Here is a 20,666-nt window from a genome sequence, read left to right as displayed (position 1 = left end):
GCAGGGCAGGACAGGGTTTACAGCCTGAAAGAGGAGAGCCATCTTCAGGGGCCATGTGTGCATTAGCCCCTTATTTACAATTGTCTGGCCAGGAGCCCTCAAGAAACAGCTGGATTCCAGTTGTGCTTCTGCAAACGATTCCATATTCAAGATGATGGTGGTTTGCAAAGGATAACGCTTGTGAAATATCCCTCATCCACTGTAAAAACAAAACAGAAAGCCGCCGCCCCCCCCCCGCCTTATATGCCTGCCGCTCAATGTTGCAGAACAGCAGAGAACATTAGAAGCCATGTTTGCAGCCTGCTTTACACAAGTCGTACAAAACACTTGCTGAAAGATGGTCTTGTTCGACGTTGCAATTGTAGGGTCAATCTGGAAATGTCACAAACGATCAACGAGGAGGTGGGGAGTGCGAGATTAGGAAGAAACAGTTGGTTTGTCTGCATTCTAGTGGTTAATCTTTACAAAGCAGAGCAACGCAGGACCGTTTGCTAAAGTGCACAATTATAATATTTAGCATCGTTCTTATTATCATAGTCGTTTTCAATTTAAAGTTTTTTTCTTTCCACCTTTCAGCAGCAGTTCATATTGGATCTCATCCACAAGTAAGTATAGTAGTGCACAGTCTACGTATTGTTGTTCATAAATGTGAAAAAACAAACAGACCCCACAGAATTCACAACTGTCACCACACAGCTTTAAATACACACACTGTTTTAAATCACATACACAGAATACCCAGTATGTTAGCGACGCGCAAGTCAACACTCTTACGCTTCTTGATGTCTTTAATAACCAGCAGTTCCTATAGCTGCAAGTATACGTTTTAAAAAAATAAAATCAAATGATACAGCTAAGAATGCAACCGCCATCCTACCCTTCCCTCCCTCAGCCACCCAAGTCCAACGGCAGTGCAGCTCTAAACGTTGTTCTTAGAAAACAGTCTTTATTTGTGATGCATCTCAGGAAGAAAATTTGAAGTACTTGTTCTGGGTTCAGAAAGCATGCGTTAGGAAACAGTCTGAATTTTCCAGGGCAAGACCTGCTCCTCTATGCGGTGTGGAGAGAGAGACAAGATTCCTTTACAACATATATATATATATATATATATATCCTATACCACGTGTGTGTGTGTAATATATATATATATATATATATATATATATATATATATATATATATATATATATATATATATATATATATATACACACACACACACACACATACACACGCACATTTTTGTTAAAGAGGAAAGAATTTTTCTTGTTCTTCAGAAGAAGTGTCTTCAGTTTACATCACAGCAGCACTGTGTGCCAGGATACCAGGGGAGCAAGCAAGACGATGATTGGATCTGTCTGAAATCTTTACATGTTGAGTACGTTTGTCTTTTACGGAGAAGTCTAACTGACCCACGCAGGTCTGTTAAGCGCTGGGCAGGCCGGTTCACAGCCTGGTCAGTAGTCAGCCACGTAATCTGTGCCATGCAGACCACGGCACAGCAGCGTGAACTCCTTCACCATCTCCTTGACTCGCCGCTTGTTCACACGCTCCCTGAAACACACAACCCAGACAATGCACTCTGCTAGAAGAAGACTGAACCAAGAAACGTGTCATGGAGAAATCAAACCCAGTCTGTCTTTCAATGGCATGCTTGAATTATGAATTACAAAATGGTGATAAGAAATGAAAACAATTCAAGCAAGTCTTCAAGGGGAATGTAGGGAGGGGGGGTTCATGGACAGGGAGAGAGTACCTGAGGATCTGCTGGGTGAAGGTGTCTCCTGGATGCCTGTGCAAGGGGAATGGAGAGGGAGTGGAGGGAGTACCTGAGGATCTGCTGGGTGAAGGTGTCTCCTGGATGCCTGTGCAAGGGGAATGGAGAGAGGGAGTGGAGGGAGTACCTGAGGATCTGCTGGGTGAAGGTGTCTCCTGGATGACTGTGCAAGGGGAATGGAGAGGGAGTGGAGGGAGTACCTGAGGATCTGCTGGGTGAAGGTGTCTCCTGGATGCCTGTGCAAGGGGAATGGAGAGGGAGTGGAGGGAGTACCTGAGGATCTGCTGGGTGAAGGTGTCTCCTGGATGCCTGTGCAAGGGGAATGGAGAGAGGGAGTGGAGGGAGTACCTGAGGATCTGCTGGGTGAAGGTGTCTCCTGGGTGACTGTGCAAGGGGAATGGAGAGAGGGAGTGGAGGGAGTACCTGAGGATCTGCTGGGTGAAGGTGTCTCCTGGATGACTGTGCAAGGGGAATGGAGAGGGAGTGGAGGGAGTACCTGAGGATCTGCTGGGTGAAGGTGTTTTTCTGCTCTTGGGTGATGCGTGAGGAAGGGAAGCCTGGCTGCTGCAGCACCTCCTTGAGCCACAGCGACAGGTAGCTGAAGCAGTGCTTGTGCAGAGCAAACAGGATCTCTGCAAACTGGTCAACCAGGGTCCGGGAACACTGGCCTCCGATCCCCTGCCAGGACAAAATACTGGGGTCAGGTGCTGCTGTGTGTGGGCGTCCTCTTTTTATTTAAATTTTTTAAATCAAAATCATAATTACATGTGTCAAATAAAATAAAGTTGCCATACATGCAAATAAAAAAATAAAGAGTATATAATCAAGCAGCAGCACAGTGGTCGGCTGGGTCTGTCCTCTCGTCTGCTCTCCTCTCACCTCTAGCACAGCCTGCAGCAGCAGCTTGCCATCTTCATGCACCACCTGCCCGATGGGAGGGACGTCTCCACAGTGAGGCAGCAGCTCCGTCTGAAACAAGACAGCGAGGGGCAGGGCTCAGTTACACAGAGCTGGCATCGCACTGCATACAGTTCAAGACGGCACAGTTACACAGAGCTGGCATCGCACTGCATACAGTTCAAGACACGGCACAGTTACACAGAGCTGGCATCGCACTGCACACAGTTCAAGACAGGGCACAGTTACACAGAGCTGGCATCGCACTGCACACAGTTCAAGACAGAGTACAGTTACACAGAGCTGGCATCGCACTGCACACAGTTTAAGACAGGGCACAGTTACACAGAGGTGGCATCATCACACAGAGCTGACAAACCTTCAGTTCAGACAGCATCTGAAAACCTCACAACTCTCGACCATACTGGACTATATGACACCCAAATTGTACCAGTACTTGCACCAGCTTGTACTCATACTGAACCGTTCATACCTTGCCATATTCTACTACTGCTCGTAAACTATTCACTTTATTTTGTACTTGATTCTACTCTTAGATATCCACATTCATGTTTGTGGTAACTGCTTATTTGAAATTGTTGTTTGTCCATTTATCGTACTCACTATGAGCGCTTACTGGCCTTTACTCGTATAAGCACATATTTTTACTATAATTTAACTGCTCTTAGTCGAACTCGCTCTAAAAGGTAATTATTATTTACTGTATTCTTGACTTTGCTCTTATTTGAATTTGATCTTATTTTCTACTGTCTATTGTACTGTAAAACTGCTCTTAACTCTAATGTGATATTCTGTAACGTAAATTCTGCACTGTGATATTTTGTAAGGATACTTTGTATCGTGTTACTTTGTAACAGTTGTAATAAGGCCGTCTGCTAATAATAATAATAATAATAATAATAATAATAATAAATAATAATAATAATAATAATAATCTGCACACAGTTCAAGACAGGGCACAGTTACACAGAGAAACAGCACAGCTATTAAAGATAATCAATGAGCCTTCAGTTGGATCAGTTAATTCTCCTACAGGACAGACCCTTCTTCCAGCCAGATGCTTGAGAATTTAAACGGCCCTCCCAGGACCTGGTTTCTCTGGTTGATCCTGTAGGGCAGCTTCGAGAAAAGCTTCTTATTTTGAATAGTGTCGGGAACACAAGTAAAGTGACAGGGACAGTGTGTGAGCAGGAGCGTCTTCTTCAGGACAGCGCTACTTACAAAGAAGAGGCAGGTGGCCTTCACTGTGGGTGCCTCTGGGAACTTGAGGGACAGGGCTCCTGTACACACACAGAAGAAGAGCTACTGAGACACATGTGGGGCACATCACAGGAATGGGGAAATACTGACACAGCTTTACATACAGGGAAAATAACCAAAGAAAGAGGGCTGGTATACTCACCGCAGTGAAACACAGCCTTCACATCAAGATTCTCAGACAAGAACAATTCAGGTTTCCTTTTGAGAGCCTACAAAGCAGACAAAGCATTTGAAAAGGCAGACGAGCCTATTGATAGAGCAGCGGGCAATCTCCGAGTCACAGGACCCAGTGGAAACCTCACACAAGCCCTCACAAACTCCTCTTACCTGCCTTTCATTTTGGTGCTTATTCTGGAATTCTTTTTTTTTTTTTAATTTGACTAGGTCACTTAAGGGTTTGTTTCTTTTCTTCTTTTGAAATAAAACAAACAAAACAAAATCAATACAAAATTATTAAATGCAATAACAAATTTAAAAAACATACTGCAAAACCAAACAGTAAAATTTAAATTAATTAAAAGGCATGATGATTTTTTTTTTTTTTTTTATCAAATATGTAACAAAATCATTACATGTAAAAGACAACTGATGTTTCAGAAAAATATTTTGGATGGAACGGGAAAAGTTATGAATTTTCAAAGATTTTCTTCACAAAAGGTTGGAAATAAAGAAAATAGGATAAAAAAAAAAAACCCTGAAAAAAAACTAATATATTTTAAGGAATTTGAAGTTATAATCATTTGAGAACACTAGAGGGTGCTGTTCCAGGGAGACACGGAGTACTGTGGATCCAAACCCATTCACCACTACCAGAACCCACTCCGGACCTCCAGCTACAACCAAAGAAATAAGAACATACTGCAAGAACACAAAAACGTTTACGAACGAGAGGAGGCCATTTGGACCATCTTGTTCCTAGTAGCTGACTGATCTCAGAACTTTGCCAAGTCTGGTCCTAAAGGATCCAAGTGATTCAGTCTATATTTCTGCATATATTCACTACAAAATATCAAGGCAGAGTTTGGCTTTTTAGACTTTTCTGAGAATTCCCTTGAAAAGACGCTGCTGTTGGAACGTGTGGGGATTTCCATTGTGATTCCGCAATAAAGATATTCTTCAGCTGGAAAGACTTACTGTGCAGTTGTTTTATTCGGATGTTTTGCTCCTGCAGCTGCACACCTTGGTGTGATGGACATTCCTCTGGTATTTTGGAGTTTGGACGCCTTTTAATTGTCTTCTATGCAAGATAAAAGCACCCCAGTGACCTCTCTATCAGTACAGCTGGTACATCAAAGAGTATCCATTATCCTTTAAACATGCAGTCTGGGATCCCTATCAGCCCTGTGTCTTTGCTTGCTTTGTTTCCACGCAGCCCCTCAGATCCAGCAGTACTCCCGGTGCCAGCCTGGACAGACAGACAGACCTGCTATAAACACCCTGCTCAGAACAGCATGCCTGCAGCAATCAGCAAGGCTGCTGTGTGACAGGGAGCCGCAAAACAGCATCACAGCAGGGCATGCCATTAGTGCCCACACACAGACTGTGATCAACAGGAAAGAATACAAAATAATAAGGATCTAAACCGAATTTAAAACAAAGAGAAAGAGAAGAAGAGAGGAAACTGAAAGTGAATGAAATAAGAAACTAAAAACACACCTGCGCCTGGAGTTGCATAAATGAATCAACAATATCAGGATGATCCCTGGGCCCTAAAATATAATAAAGATGTAACTTAAGAAATAATAATAAGAAGAAGAAGAAGAAGAAGAAGAATATACAAAGAGCAACTCAATTGTTTTCTAGTCATGTGGAAAAAATCATTGAAATAATTAACAAGTGAAAGGAGGGGAAAAAGGACATGTGAAGCTCAAAACAGTTAAAAAAAACAACATACAGAAACATGAAACTGTTCAAAACCTAAAATAAAAGAACATAACTGCAAAATAGAAGGGGTGTGCGGGAGGGTCCGGAACCCAGGAGCAGGGCCAGGAACGGCAGACACATTGCTCTGATGATGAAGCACAATGCCCTGCCCAGACAGTCTGCACTAGCTAGAACACGCCTCTGGAGGGCGCTGGAGAGGATGCTTTCCGAACAACTTTGTTTTTATTTTATTTTATTTTTTTACTTATTGTTATTAGCAACTTGACACAGGTCTGAAATATCACACTTACCTTAACTAATGTAATCTCCTCCTGGTTTAGAACCGCTGGGCGTATCATTGAGTGTTTCAGTCATGACAGTAAAACTAACAGAATGGCCACAGATTCATAATGAATTCCGGCTGAATACCACATGATAACACCTGAATATTGTATGCATTTCCTGCGAGTTCATTTTGAATTCAGCCCTGTTACAACGACGTTGATTGCATGTATAAGGCATGCATTCATACCCTCTTACTCGCTCACCAGGGGGCTGTCAGACATGTTCATTCATGCATGCCTTATAGATGTGAGTAGATGAATACCAGTACAGAGCTGTGGTATTTCAGAACCTGTATCTAGCAGCTCTTTAAACACTTCACCATACACTTGTGTGTAGAATTGGAATTCCTCTACAGAAAGATAAGCATAGGTAACCCTCCGCCAGCATTAGAAAAACACGATCCAGCACAGGACTCTATTGGACTGAATTCCTAACATGTCAACAATGATCTACTAATACCAGAGCGGTCTGTTCACATTGTGCCCATTCATAATAAATGAGGGTTTGCTGTTTCATATGGAACATCATTGGTGTTTCCTCCTTAAGTCTGGTTGTTAAACTAGCTAGTTTGGAATCTCACTGAACACTCTGGACTCTATTCAGTTTGGAACCTCACTGAACACTCTGGGCTCTATTTAGTTTGGAACCTCACTGAACACTCTGGGTTCTATTCAGTTTGGAACCGCACTGAACACTCTGGGTTCTATTCAGTTTGGAACCGCACTGAACACTCTGGGCTCTATCCAGTTTGGAACCTCACTGAACACTCTGGGCTCTATCCAGTTTGGAACCTCACTGAACACTCTGGGCTCTATCCAGTTTGGAACCTCATTGAACACTCTGGGCTCTGTTCACATGGCTTTCATTCCTGAGTTATTTAACAGGTTTGATTCTTTGCTGGTCTCTATGGTGTGAGGAATGAAACAGGCTTGGCTGCTCAGTGAGATCCAGCCGCACCGCCCCTGGTTTCCTCCCACCCTTGCCATGTGCGATCCCTCACGCACCAAGCCTCAGAGGCTCTGCCGCAGCACTGCACTGCCCTTCACAAAGAACCCCCTTCTCCACTGACAGCACAGCGTAGGGGCCTCTTTCCTTTAAATGATCCCCCGGGATGCACTAGAGCAATGCTGGTCTAAAGGTAAAGCAGATCTATTCTTGTTTGTTTATTTGATTATTTATTATTAGGCAGTTTTTTTTTTATTTTTATACAGGATGTTTGTGTACCAATATTAGTAAAACAGTGTTACATTAAGACATATTATGATGATGCCAAACCTGCACCAGTACCTATCCCCCCACCCCCCACCCCCCTGCTGGAAAACACATCCCAGTATGACAAGCCTGCCTATGATCTCTCCCTCCCTCTCTGCTCCAACTGTCTCAAACCACTCATCCCATTCCCTCACTGACTCTAACCCCTCCCCTTGACCCCAACCTCATCACTGCCTCTCACACCCCTGTGTGTCTGTCCGTCTCACTTCCTCTCACACCCCTGTGTGTCTGTCTGTCTCACTTCCTCTCACACCCCTGTGTGTCTGTCTGTCTCACTGCCTCTCACACCCCTGTGTGTCTGTCTGTCTCACTGCCTGTGACCCCCCACTTTAGCGGCAATGAGCCTCCAGGGACATACCTTGTTGGAAAATGGAGAGTGTTACCGTAGTAACCAGCTGGAAGAGCATTTCGATTGGTGGGAAGTGTTCAGTCTCACTGGCAAAGATATGGACCATCTGAAAACAGAATAAAGAGCGACTAAGATCTAGCATCGAAAACCCAAAATGAACCCAGTAGAGCATTGCAAACGGACTGACCCCCCCCACCAGCACTGGTGACAGGAACCGGGGGCCAGCTGCAGAAAGTGCGAGAGTGAGGGAGTGTCTGGGTTACCTGTCCAGTGCGAGGGAGTGTCTGGGTTACCTGTCCAGTGCGAGGGAGTGTCTGGGTTACCTGTCCAGTGCGAGGGAGTGTCCGGGTTACCTGGCGAGTGAGGTCCAGTGCGGAGGCCTGAGGGATGGTGCTGTACATCTGCCCGAGCATCTCCGACAGCTGAGAGACCATGGGGGTGAAATCATGGAGCAGCGTCTTCACAGACTTCTCAAAGATCGCACACACCGCCTGCAGCACCGCAAACGCACACACACATTTATTATTCAGCAAGGCATTACCCGGCAGACCTGAGCTCAGTTATAATTACAATTACAGCAGAACGGTTTGAAGTAGCTTAAAAGTTTTCTCTCGGCAGGAATGATTAATTCCTTGACAACCAATTACATGACTGTCAACATTATTTTATTTTCCCCTTGGGGTCTGAAAATATTTACAGACAGCACTGGAAACTACTGAGACTACTGAGAGAACAGGAACAAAGGCAGCTTGAAATCAAACCGAACCAGTGTGTTTCAGAAAAGATTCAATATGAAGCTAGCTCAACCAGTGTTACACCCCAGTTTGTACACAACCGCCTTTCTCACTGTTCTTCTGTCTTTTTTGTTCAATACCCCCCTCCCTTTTTTTTAAAAGAGTAAATAGCCTCAAGCATACCATTTACCTTCTCCCTTTTCTCTCTATGTCTCCCATTATAAGTCCTGTTGACAGGCTTGCTTAGAAATCATTGAAAGCACCATTTAAGCCCATCAGGAGAAGTGTATAAAGGGTGCTGTTATCATGTTAAATGCATTGACTCTCATAGAGGCACTCACCTCAACCACCTGGGAGTCATTGAGCCACTTGCTGAGCACCGTCTGTATGAGAGCGAAGACCTGCTGAAGCACGACCACCACCTGAGACAGACAGAGGCGCAGACAGTGAGAGAGACAGACAGACAGTGAGAGACAGACAGAGGCACAGACAGTGAGACAGAGAGGCACAGACAGCGAGAGAGACAAACACAGGCACAGACAGCGAGAGAGACAGACACAGAGGCACAGAGAGCGAGAGAGACAGACACAGAGGCACAGAGAGCGAGAGAGAGAGAGACAGAGGCACAGAGAGCGAGAGAGACAGACAGAGAGGGAGAGCGAGAGAGACAGACAGACAGGCAGAGAGAGCGAGAGAGACAGACAGAGAGGCACAGACAGCGGGAGAGACAGACAGACATACAGAGGCCTGTCAGCAACTCAAACAATTCAGGAGTAAAAAGCTGAACTAGGCAATAACACTGTATGCTACTGCACATGTATATTGCTCCTTGTATTACAATCACGCACCCCTATCATAGATGCTTACATTCCAATAGTACAATAGCAGCATCATTAACATGTCAGGGAGGTTCCAGGAGGTGTTTTTTTTTTTCTACATTTGTATTCTGTGTTTGGGAACTGTCTGTTATGCCTGTGATACTCAGTGCTAGGGGAATTGAAGAAACAGCCTGGAAAAGGGATTTTATTCAGATCGAGTGACCTTGGCTCAGCGAGCCTGGAACACACAGCCAGCCCGGCAGATTAACTCAGTGACCTGACCCCCCGTCTCCCAGCACAGCTCCAGTCTGCAAGTCTGCTGAGAGGAGCCGGCAGCAATGAGGCAGTCCAGAGAGGCTCACTATTTATACATGGGTCAGTATTTATATATGTTCTCAGCATTTCATTATTTCTTGATGTGCAAGTCAGACATCAAAAACACAAGGAAGCATTGTACATCTTTTATCTTTTAATTATTTTCATTCTTCACTTGTAGTTATTTGATCCAGATGCACTTGTGTACAACCAGTAAGCCATTATCCCTGTAAGTGCGAGGTCAGACTGGGGTGCCCATTGAGAAAGACTTGAATTTATTACGTTGAAGTATTTCTAAATGTCTCACTATTGAGTGTTTAACAGCTATGGATGATATCTATTGTGGATGCAAACCAGTTTTGCTCTGGAATTGGGGGTAAAGGGGGTTTTCGTAGGATTGTAGTGAAGCACCGATTCCTCCGAACCCCATTGGGTTGGGCATGTAAACCCTGCACATGGATTGTACAAGGGCTCGATCCCCTGTGCAGGTGAACATGGTAAACAGGTGCAGGCAGCAGCTCTGCTCACCGGGTTGGGCCCAGGCTCGACCAGCTTCTTCTTGACCTCACTGCCCTCCCCAGAGTCGTCGTCGTGGCGCGTGATGTCCAGCGTGGTGAACAGGTTGGACAGCAGACCCAGGATGTGAATGATCGCCAGCTTATTGGAAGGGTTGGGCTTTACGAAGAAAGAAAACAAAACACACACACACACACACACACACACACACACACACAAGGGTTAGAAACAGCACTTCTCAAACTGAGAAAGAAAACAAACACACACACAAGGGTTAGAACAGCACTTCTCAAACTGAGGGCTACTGTAAACTGCAAAATTACAGTACTCACAACATTAACAATGATAATGAAAAACCCGAACAGCAGCTTCCAAATTGAAATCATGAAAGCCTGCAACACACACACACCTACACACTAACATGATTACTAGCTGCCAGCTGATTGTAACGGAAGCTTTTCCGATCTCCTCCCTGCCCGCTCACCAGTCCTAATGACTGTGATTAATGAGTAATTACACAGTTGTTTTAGGGCTCTCTCTTCCACACAGGCATCCACACTTGAGTACAGCTGATGATGAATGCTCCACTAGCAGCAGGGATCTGTGTACCAGTAAGAGCTGGCAATTAGAATCTCTGTGGGGTGCACTGGGACTGGCACAAATGCACAAGCTCCTTCCACACCCTTTCCCTTCGCACAGGGCACTGATCTGCCTTCTCTGGTGGGATATGAACAAGGCATTAGCTATGGTTCATTGCACTGATATAGTGAGCCAGTGAGTGTGAGACTCGGGACACTACAATTAATCCCATCATCGAATCATTTAACAGCATTACAAAACAACAAAACAAAACCAAACACATTAAAAAGCACAATGAGTTTATGAGGTAGCGTAAAAAACAAAACAAATGACTCTCAACATTCATTCTAGCACAGCTCAAAGAAGCTCTGGGACAGCACAAGGGCAGACAACTTCCAATTATCTCTTAGCCATCAACTGACTCATTTATATAGCTGTGTCCGCAACGTGGTTTGATCAGACTCTAAAAGGTTATTTTTCACATTGAGCAGAATCCCACCAGCACAGGAGGGAATTCGAGGTGTAGTGGAGAAGTTAATCATGCAGTCAATGAATCAGACGACTAAGTATGCATGCTTACCAAAGAGACGACGCTTTCAAAGCCATTTACTAACCCTTTCCAATGAGAAACACCTACTGCTGGCCAGCTTCTCGACCGACGACTGCAGTGAGGCTGAAAGGCCTTATATGATTTTTGTAAGGAAAGTGGGCTCACCGTCTCACTGGCTAGCTTCTCCAGCTGCTGGATGTAGGGGGAGATGAGGGACTGCAGATTCCTCAGGATCTCCTCCACTGGCAGTGCTGACAGCAGAAACCCCAGCGCCTGCATCAGCCACATACACTGACTGGTCTGTGAGAGAGGGGAGAGGGCAGAGGGGTGGGGAGGTTAGCCACAGTGATAATATGCACACACGCTCACATCTACACAATGGATCAATTAACATCCTTGCATTCTGTTTGGTTACCGATGAGAACGACCTACAAGTCTAAGGAGTCCTAGATACGACTTTGGAGTCTGGCTTGGGTTCGCACGTAGGTCGGTGTATATATTTATATATCTCCACTCTGCCGATTTAATCAATTTTATATATATATATATATATATATATATATATATATATATATATATATATATATATATATATATATATATATATATATATATATATATATATACACACACACTTTTTTTTTTTTTTTTTAAATTGTACTAGAAAAAAGATGTGCTTAAACACAGAAGCTGTTCTTTATTTACTGTACATCTTGCACAAGATTTTCTGATGACATTTTCAATTAATGTGGTTTTACCAACCTTGTGAATCTGTTTGATCAGCACCTCCTGAGGAAAGATGGTAAGAAAGACATGAGGTTAACTGGGCTTGTGAATAAATAAGCACGGCACTGGCACACCAAGCAGCTGGAACACATTCATTATATACACAGTAGAAGAAAAAGCAAATCATCTAACAGATCCCTAAATTAACATAAAACCAAGGAGCAATGAGAGGAACGTCACAGCAATCCAAAATACATTGACAGAGCCTTCCATTGAAGAGATGCACTGCAACTCTATAACCACAATATTCATACAAACCACTGTTGGCATGGTAAGGTTATTCATTCTGTCCTGTGTTAAAATGTACAGCACACCAAGGTCTGAACATTGCTCCAGACACAATACTTAATTTAATTATAAAAGTCAAATCCTAAAACACCGACATTGTACCTTAAGTGCTGACCTAAACGAATCTTCTCAGCATTAGCCAGACGATCATTGCACACGGTTCTTTATCACAGTGTCTCTAATTGCATTAAAAACTCTCCCTTTGAGATTCGAAAGCGGTTCCAAGAAATTGTATTACAAGTTATGGATGTATAATCTGGATGTGTGCTAATCGTGCCAGCTAATCACATACACACAGCAATCGTGCCAGCTAATCACATACACATGCCAATCGTGCCAGCTAATCACATACACACGGCAATCGTGCCAGCTAATCACATACACATGCCAATCGTGCCAGCTAATCACATACACACGCCACAAAGCAGCTTCCACATTTTCTTTCTGAAAGTTGCAAGATCTTGTTTTTCAATTAAAAAAAAAACATTTTCCAAACATTAAAAGTGATCTTCATTATCTGGGGAACACACAGCTTCAGCCCCTGGTGTTAGGTGAAATTCCATTTCCCATTCCTATTCCCTTTTAATCAATTCCAACACATCATTGATCACAATTGCAATTAGCAGCATTCTGTCCAAATGAGCATCTGAGGCAACACTGTTAGTCAATTAAACTGGCTTCAAACGTGTTGAACAATCGCAACAATGATTGTGTCTCTCTAATATCAATTCAATTCTACAGCCTTCAAAAGAGGAATTGGGAATTGATTTTAAAAAGGGATTGGAAATGGAATTGAAAATCAGGAATTAACCCCGACCCTGCTGAAGAGTTTATCCTATGGTTACACTATACATGTCCCATAGTTTACACTGGTCTGCCATGCTTTTATAATATGGTTTCCATACCTGTCTGTGCTTTACCATGCTTACCTCTGCATTACCATGCTTTCATTGTGCTTTTTTACACTTTGCTACACGTTGCCCAATGAACCGAATCGAACCAGACAAAGTAGGTGTGAACTGGCCCTTAATATCCAAAAAAAACCTGACTCCACATGTCTGTCTTTGGGGCCCTGGTTGTTTAGTTTGTACACAGAATAGTTTATAGTTTGGAAATTAAAATCTACTTCATTAGCAAAAGCAACAGCTTCCTTTCACAGTTCATTTATGTTGCGCCCTAATTATCCTAATTAAATGATCCGTCAAAGCTCAGATTCCTTGCTTTCATGTGAGAATAAACAAAGCAGGGAAATAATGACATGTTTATTTGTTTACTGCAATTGTCAAATCAGCATAATCCAAACTGGACACATCCTTACAGAGTAGCTAAGACACTGTATTCATCATCATCACCAGTCCAGCTACAAAACACTGCATTCCCAGGATGCCACATCAAACTTTGTTCTCTTTTGATATTTTGTTTTCTCTGACGTTCCGAAATCCTTTTTGGGGTCTGACAAATATTCATATTCATATCTCCCTCATTTCCCACAGAGACTAGTGAATCTTTATTTCTTCTCTGGACAGGACATTTTATCCATCAAGCCTCCTTTGTTTCTTTCAAATAATCTCACACAGACAGTGTGTCTGCAGAAAATGAACACGGTGAAAGAACGAAAATGAAATGTGAAGAAACCACACCACTGACAGCAATGCAATCTCATGTCATCTCATCTCTCAGAGAATGGGACTGTTTGCACAGGGATGGGGCTGGGCACATGCTCTGCTCAGTGTCAGCTGCTTTGCAAACCATGTAAAAGGAACATCAGTGATGCTTCCATAAAACTGAGCAAGCAAGCAGGTTGTGTGTGTATCCCCAGTAACTGCCTCAGCGTGTCACTCTGGCATCCAGCTGCCTTTAGTGTCACATTATCATCAAGAAATGCAAATGACACTTTTCATTAGAAAGGAAGAGAGTGAAATTACCTTCAGCAAGACAGGGGAGGAAATGTAATGCAATGAATTGTGCTGCACTCTTTAGGAAGGTACTCCCTTCCCACAGAAACTCAACCAGATAAAAGAAAAAAAATGAAAAAACAGAGCCAGACGCAGCAGGAAACAAACTGGTACCTTATTAGTGCTGGAGATATTTTAAGCATGAAAATTCGGTAAAGGGACAGCCGGGGGTTTTTTTCCACAGCTCGCCAAAACACACCATCTGCAAACAGTCGGTGGTCATGGATCCCATTTGCCCCATAATGCCATCACAGCAGCACTGGTTAAAAAGTGGAACACAAATTGCACGTCCCTCGTCAATGGCTCCCAGTACAGCGTTATAAAGGGGGGTCACTCTAGTCCTATAGCAGTGTCATAATAACAATCAGTAACAATGCAGACTGGTGTATTGGGAGTGGAACTGAAGTCATTACAGTCTGCCTACTGAAAAATCTGTAAAAGAAAAGGTGGTATTTTGCAGTATTGCATACACTGATCTGTTTCTTCCAGGCTGTTTACATGTCTTGGTTTGCTTTGAACATCGCTGGCAGGCTGTTTGAATAGCCTGAACTGCACCATGGCCACAGGTTCACTTAAAAAAAAAAAAAAAAAGAGTCACCTCCGATCAGAGCAGACCAAAGCACAGCGGGTCACATGGAGGTCAGACCACATACCCTGTAATGTCAAATTCAACACAAGAAAGAGCCACTAATTAGGCAAGGTTTTCTGACTGAATTGCTTTCAGCTATGAAACATGATTCCTGCGAAGGTGTTTCTGTTTTAATCTGTGACTGTGTGGACATAAACCCTGCCATCCAAATAACAAGAAGACAAGATCCCCATAGCTGCAGGACTTCAACGCTGCTCAGCACACACAGAGTAAAACATCTGCTATCCAAACTAATTGGGATCAGGGGGATAATCACATTGTTAGGATAATCCAATTGCAAACAGGCATTATTTTACATGACTTTCACTTCTAAATACATACAGTAGCACATTTTCTGTGAAAACAGGGTAGGAGAGCACAGAGCACACAAGACAGGTTACCGAGGGGCTGTCTGTAAAATCAGGGTTTAACTTCAACTGGCCAGTCTTAGGATGTGTATAAATCATGTGTACATGGAATTCACACTAATGTACCAATGCTCTTTAGCAGCTTAAATAACTTAAACCTGCAGCCAGAACAATACAGTGCAGCTATCACCACCAGCCGTGCCCTTAGATAAATGCCCTGAAAACACTATTTTGATCCAAAAAAAAAAAAAAAAAAAAAAAAAGAAAGAAAGCAATGCAGAGGATCAGCAGGAATTAAAAATCCTGATTTCTGCTGTGGCTGGCAGTATTTCTCATCAAAACATATCAGCATTTCTTTCTACTCTTCTATCACGAGTCACCAAGGTGTTAACTGAGAGTCTATCTCAAACGTTTCTGAGATGTGCTTGATGTGCTGTCACTTCTAATTTTCAGGTAGGTGCCTGTCCTATGCCTTGCTGTGCAGTGCTTGCTCTCACCTGGGACACTGCGACGATGTTGGCTGCGTAGGGCGGCAGGTCGTACTTGCACTCCCGGCAGATCTTCTTGAGTGTGGACACACTGGAGATGGAGAGCTCCGGGTTACCCAGCGCGTGCAGCACCAGCGGCAGGACGTTGCTGATCATGACAGGGTGGTCCGCCAGCCACTCTGCCAGGGCCCCTGGGATGAGAGGGAGGAGGAGCTTGATTGGGTGAAACGCATTTAGAAACAGCATATACTGTAAGTGATACTTCCTGTACAGCATGTACCGAGACCCACCCTGTGCATCACACTGACTGCATGTGAACCTGTGTCGTGTACCGAGACCCTCCTGTGCATCACACTGACTGCATGTGAACCTGTGTCGTGTACCGAGACCCCCCTGTGCATCACACTGACTGCATGTGAACCTGTGTCGTGTACCGAGACCCCCCTGTGCATCACACTGACTGCATGTGAACCTGTGTTGTGTACCGAGACCCCCCCTGTGCATCACACTGACTGCATGTGAACCTGTGTCGTGGTTGGATAATCGAAAACCAGAAAAATACAGAAACATGTAGACTCTCGCTAGTCCGAACTGCGCTGCTGTCATAATGAAAATCATGCTGAAAGGAGCTATATAGAAACCAGACTTCATCACGACAATTCTATGATAACCATGTAAACATTTACAGCTATATATGTATTTTATTTATTTGAAGGGTTTCTGGTGATTTCTGATAAATATTGACATATACTAAAAACATTAAATAAAAAAAAAGACTAGAAAAGGCATTTCAGCATGGACAGATCAGTTCTCTGAACAAACCCCTGCTCTGATCAGACAGAGTCTGCTGAACTGCAGAACAGAAATTGATGCCATGTAGGAATGCTGCAATGCCAGCGAGGGCCATAGTGCAGTACAGTAACAGTGCAGTACTGTGCACACTCATCCCCTGGCACCAGGGAGGCTCGTACCGATGGTGAACATGACGGTGTCTGCCAGCTGCACGTTGTTGATGTTGATCCTGGGGATGAGCCCGATGAGGCCGGGGATGACGTCAGAGTAGTTCACATCGATGGTCTCTGCGATGGACTGGAAGCCGTACAGGAGGGCCTCTGTGTGCTAGGGGACAGCAAGACAGACATGCGTCAGGGCTCAGAGACGGGTGGCCTGCAATCACCCCTGATCACAAAGCTAAAGTTTCTTCAGCTCTGCAGCACGTCGGGATTACAGGAAGAGCGTACCCGGAAGAGATTCAGAGAGGACAATCGGTACGCACTGTAAACAGGGTCGGGGGAAATTCCATTTCCAATTCCTTTTTAAAACCAATTCACAAATCCAATTCCTCTGAGGGACCTGGGATTGATTTAAAAAGGGAACTGGGAACAGATTTAAAAAAAAAAATTGACCTGAAGTAAAGGTACAGCCCTGGTTGTACGCATGCTACTGGTCTTGTGGTGATTATTATTCCTGGAGTGTGTGTGTGCCTGGATTGCACTTCCCCTTTGAGAAACTCACAATAACAGCATTCAGCAATGGCTTTGCACTGTTAGCAAAAAAGCCCATTATAAAGAAGGGACATTAGTTATCCCTAATATTCACTGTCAGTGAATCACATATTATACACTACTGCTTTCGCCAACTCTCAGGATCTCTTCTCCGGTACTGGAGTTTATTTTTTTCCCCATGAGAATAAATAGCTGACAGTGTGTATTTTTCCCCCACACCACACTGACAGATACACCACTTTCATTCAGAGCTGAACATTACATGTCTGCTCTAGGCTCATAAATCAAGGGTCCCAGGGGCTGCGGAGTATCTCTGAAGCCATCATGTCCTCGGCAGCGTGATGAATGGAGCGCGGTGCCCCTTCATACGCTGCCTGAGCAGCAATGATGAGGCCCTCGCCGGCAGGAAGTGGCAGCAGATCTGATAGAAGGCTGCCGTTCTGACTGCTCTCACACTCTGAGCTCTCAAGGTGCCACCCATTCACTTTCTTGCAGCTGTCAGCAATGCGTTTATCTGATCCGCCTCTGCACCACAGCGATGATGGGTTTAGTCCTCAGCAGACCTTACAGATTCTAAAGAGAACCTGGAAGCACTGCTTTAAATACTGTACACATTCAGAGAGTCCCAGGTGACTGGACTAGAGGCCCCACAGCTGACAAACATACTGCTAAAACATACTGCTAAGGTATTGCAAATACATACAAATTGCATCAGCTGCTTCTTGCAGTTACCTAGCTATTAGATGCATTGTTTAAAATCCACAATTTGCGGGTCCAGAAACTACTCTGAATCATGTATTACAAATGCAGAACACAGGCAATCAATGTAGTGTTAAACGATGTATCGACGAGGCAGACCTCTCTGTAGAGTGCAGTGCATACCTGCCAAGATGCGGGCTGCTCCGTGCTGGTCAGGACGCGTCCCAGTTTGTCATACAGGTTACTCAGCAGCTCTGCTCCCAGCATCTCGTACACATACATGAGTGTGTCGGAGATATCAACCCTGCGATGAACCCACACAAGCCAGGGTCAGTGCCGTGCCAACAACTACACACAGCACCGCAAGACAACAAAACTGCTGCAACACACAACAACTCTACGTGATAAAAGTTAGACCTCAGTATTGCTGTTGTTGAGATTTTTTTATATAAAAACACATTTTGGACATTGTGTTATTATGCTCACAGATCTATTGAAAGGTGGCAAGTGTTTGTTTTCAGGGGAAAGCTTCTCTATAATTAAGTCCTATATATATTCTGTGTGCGTGTGTTTGTGTACTGTAAGTCTGTGTGTGTGTACCCTATGCCCGTGTGTGTGTACCATATGCCTGTGTGTGTGTACCCTACGCCCGTGTGTGTGTGTACCGTATGCCTGTGTGTGTGTACCGTATGCCTGTGTGTGTGTACCCTACACCTGTGTGTGTATGTACCGTATGCCTGTGTGTGTGTACCGTATGCCTGCACCTGTAAATCCTGAACTGCTCCTTCTCGTCGGAGGACCAGGAGCTGTACTCCTCATCGGAAGGGAACTGCGCCTTGTGCAGCAGCACATCCACCAGCTGGAAGTAGACGGGCCGGTACACCTGCATGTAAACCACTTGCTTGTTGGCCTCGAAAGACATGATGTCATCCTGGAAAACACAACACAGGCCACGCTCAGCCTTTACTGCAGCGCCCTCGGGAAGGAGGGCAGGCACAGTACAGCACTGGACTCCCTGATCAGAGTCGAGACGCCACACTTCACCCAACTCCACAGAGAAGCTTCAGAACTGAATCCACACCCTCACAGCCACGCACACACACGCAAACACAGCACGAGGTCAGGGATCCTACAGCTGCACCATCAATAAAGCTGCAATGAGAGCAGTTCACAGTACAATAAAATATGCACGTCGCTACACAATCCTAACAAACTCATTTGAACAATTAGCAATAAGATAACATCATCATTAACAACAGCCTTTTCTTGTTAAGCTTTCCTTTACATAGCAGCTGCATAGACCCATTCCAGGTTTATAATGGATGTTTACAATATAAATTTCTTATTATCTATACATGGTTGCTAAAGCCTGGAATGGATCCAACTGCTATTCAATGGGAGTCTTATTATCATCTCCGAGGACTGAACTGCATTGTGTTTCGGTGATGTTATTGTCTTGGTAGCTGCTCAGGAACGCACTGTAGATGAGGTGCTTGTTAAACTGTTGCATATCCTGGTGTGGAGGAATAATCAATCCATTTGTAAATTAATGTTGCTAACCCTTTAACATGCAGTCTTTTCTGACCTGTCAACAGCATTCTGAATGGGCTTCAACACGAATACTGAAAGCTTTTTCAAATCGCTACTGTGAGATGGAGTGCTGTCTTTGATGTGTGCTAGAAAGAAAAAGCAATTAAGAAGCTTTTTCTTTTTATTTTCTCTCCCCAGCTGAAGCTGCTGTGTCTGGCTGTGAAAATGAGATCACAGGGCTGAGTTTGATTACAGACCCTGTGCCATGCTATGCAAGGAGTCTGGACCACAGCTGCTGCTTGTTGGTCAGTGCCTGACCAGACAGTACACCATGGTACCATTGTTGAACAGGATAGACACAACAACAACTGTGATGCATGCCCATGGTCTGACACACACGCACACACACAACCAGGACACACACACACACACACACACACACACACACACACTGCTTCCCCCTCATCTCATCATTCCATTTCCTTTGCTCCTTTGAACACCAATAAATATTTCAATCTCTTCTTGAACAGGAAAGTTTAATCGTCATTCATGTTCTGAAACGATGGTTTGGCCAATATGTTGTATACCACGCATGGTCTCGCAATGGTTAACCATATCGTTATAGATTACATTACCAGTTATTGCGGGGTTAGCCTCTCAATGATTGTGGAAGGCGTGAACATGTTCCAGAAGCTTCATGAACTGAGCTCCCTCTCAGCAAACACACCACCCAGGGACTGCACTACAGTACACCAGCACGCTCAGCAACCATTTACAGGACAGGGATGATTACTCAAGCACACAGGACATACTTCCATTAAAAAAAATAAACATTCCATCACTGAATGAATGATTTATATTATTTGAAGGTGCTGCTTTTATCTTAAAGGTATACAGTAGCACAGAGTATAATCAACTGGATGTTTCCTGAGTAAAAAAAAAAAAAAAAAAAGATTAAAATAAGATTAAATCTTCTTCTCAAAATGTCTCACATTTTTATAATTTAAACAGTTTTTACTTTTTATACTGACGATCTCATCAAATCATCCTGTCCTGTCTTTATCAATTTAGTTAAGCTCTATATACTTCAAAAGAAGAAATTATATGACTACAGATATACAAA

The 20,666-nt window shown here is 43.9% G+C and overlaps 1 protein-coding gene and 1 long non-coding RNA gene across 9 annotated transcripts in view; both read right to left on the bottom strand.

The window, feature by feature from the left end:
- Positions 1–1,215: 1,215 nt before the first annotated feature.
- Positions 1,216–20,666, bottom strand: part of LOC121330911 (importin-13-like) — a 39,271-nt gene continuing 19,820 nt past the window's right edge. Inside the window, exons 5-21 of one of the 8 annotated variants that reach the window (XM_041277871.1) lie at positions 18,778–18,944; positions 18,197–18,317; positions 16,781–16,928; positions 15,819–16,000; positions 12,059–12,085; positions 11,462–11,596; positions 10,180–10,326; positions 8,860–8,940; positions 8,138–8,275; positions 7,794–7,890; positions 5,612–5,664; positions 4,098–4,164; positions 3,917–3,975; positions 2,657–2,746; positions 1,905–2,455; positions 1,757–1,865; positions 1,216–1,554 (exon numbers count right to left, since the gene is read on the bottom strand). In XM_041277871.1, coding sequence (XP_041133805.1) covers positions 1,465–1,554; positions 1,757–1,865; positions 1,905–2,455; positions 2,657–2,746; positions 3,917–3,975; positions 4,098–4,164; positions 5,612–5,664; positions 7,794–7,890; positions 8,138–8,275; positions 8,860–8,940; positions 10,180–10,326; positions 11,462–11,596; positions 12,059–12,085; positions 15,819–16,000; positions 16,781–16,928; positions 18,197–18,317; positions 18,778–18,944 — 2,262 coding nt within the window. In that variant the 3' untranslated portion in view covers positions 1,216–1,464. Of the gene's footprint in view, positions 1,555–1,577; positions 2,456–2,656; positions 2,747–3,916; positions 3,976–4,097; positions 4,165–5,611; positions 5,665–7,793; positions 7,891–8,137; positions 8,276–8,859; positions 8,941–10,179; positions 10,327–11,461; positions 11,597–12,058; positions 12,086–15,818; positions 16,001–16,780; positions 16,929–18,196; positions 18,318–18,777; positions 18,945–20,666 lie in introns of those variants that run through there. The other 7 variants (XM_041277872.1, XM_041277870.1, XM_041277874.1 and 4 more) reach the window with 7 other exon arrangements.
- LOC121330912 lies at positions 5,860–7,441 on the bottom strand. The gene is made up of 2 exons (XR_005951916.1): positions 6,991–7,441; positions 5,860–6,954 (listed from the first exon to the last, which is right to left on the bottom strand). It is a non-coding gene; the product is annotated as an uncharacterized LOC121330912 (long non-coding RNA).

The sequence above is a fragment of the Polyodon spathula genome, chromosome 18 (genome assembly GCF_017654505.1).
Source record: "Polyodon spathula isolate WHYD16114869_AA chromosome 18, ASM1765450v1, whole genome shotgun sequence".
Classification (NCBI taxonomy): domain Eukaryota; kingdom Metazoa; phylum Chordata; class Actinopteri; order Acipenseriformes; family Polyodontidae; genus Polyodon; species Polyodon spathula.
This window is presented reverse-complemented; position numbering and strand designations above follow the sequence as displayed.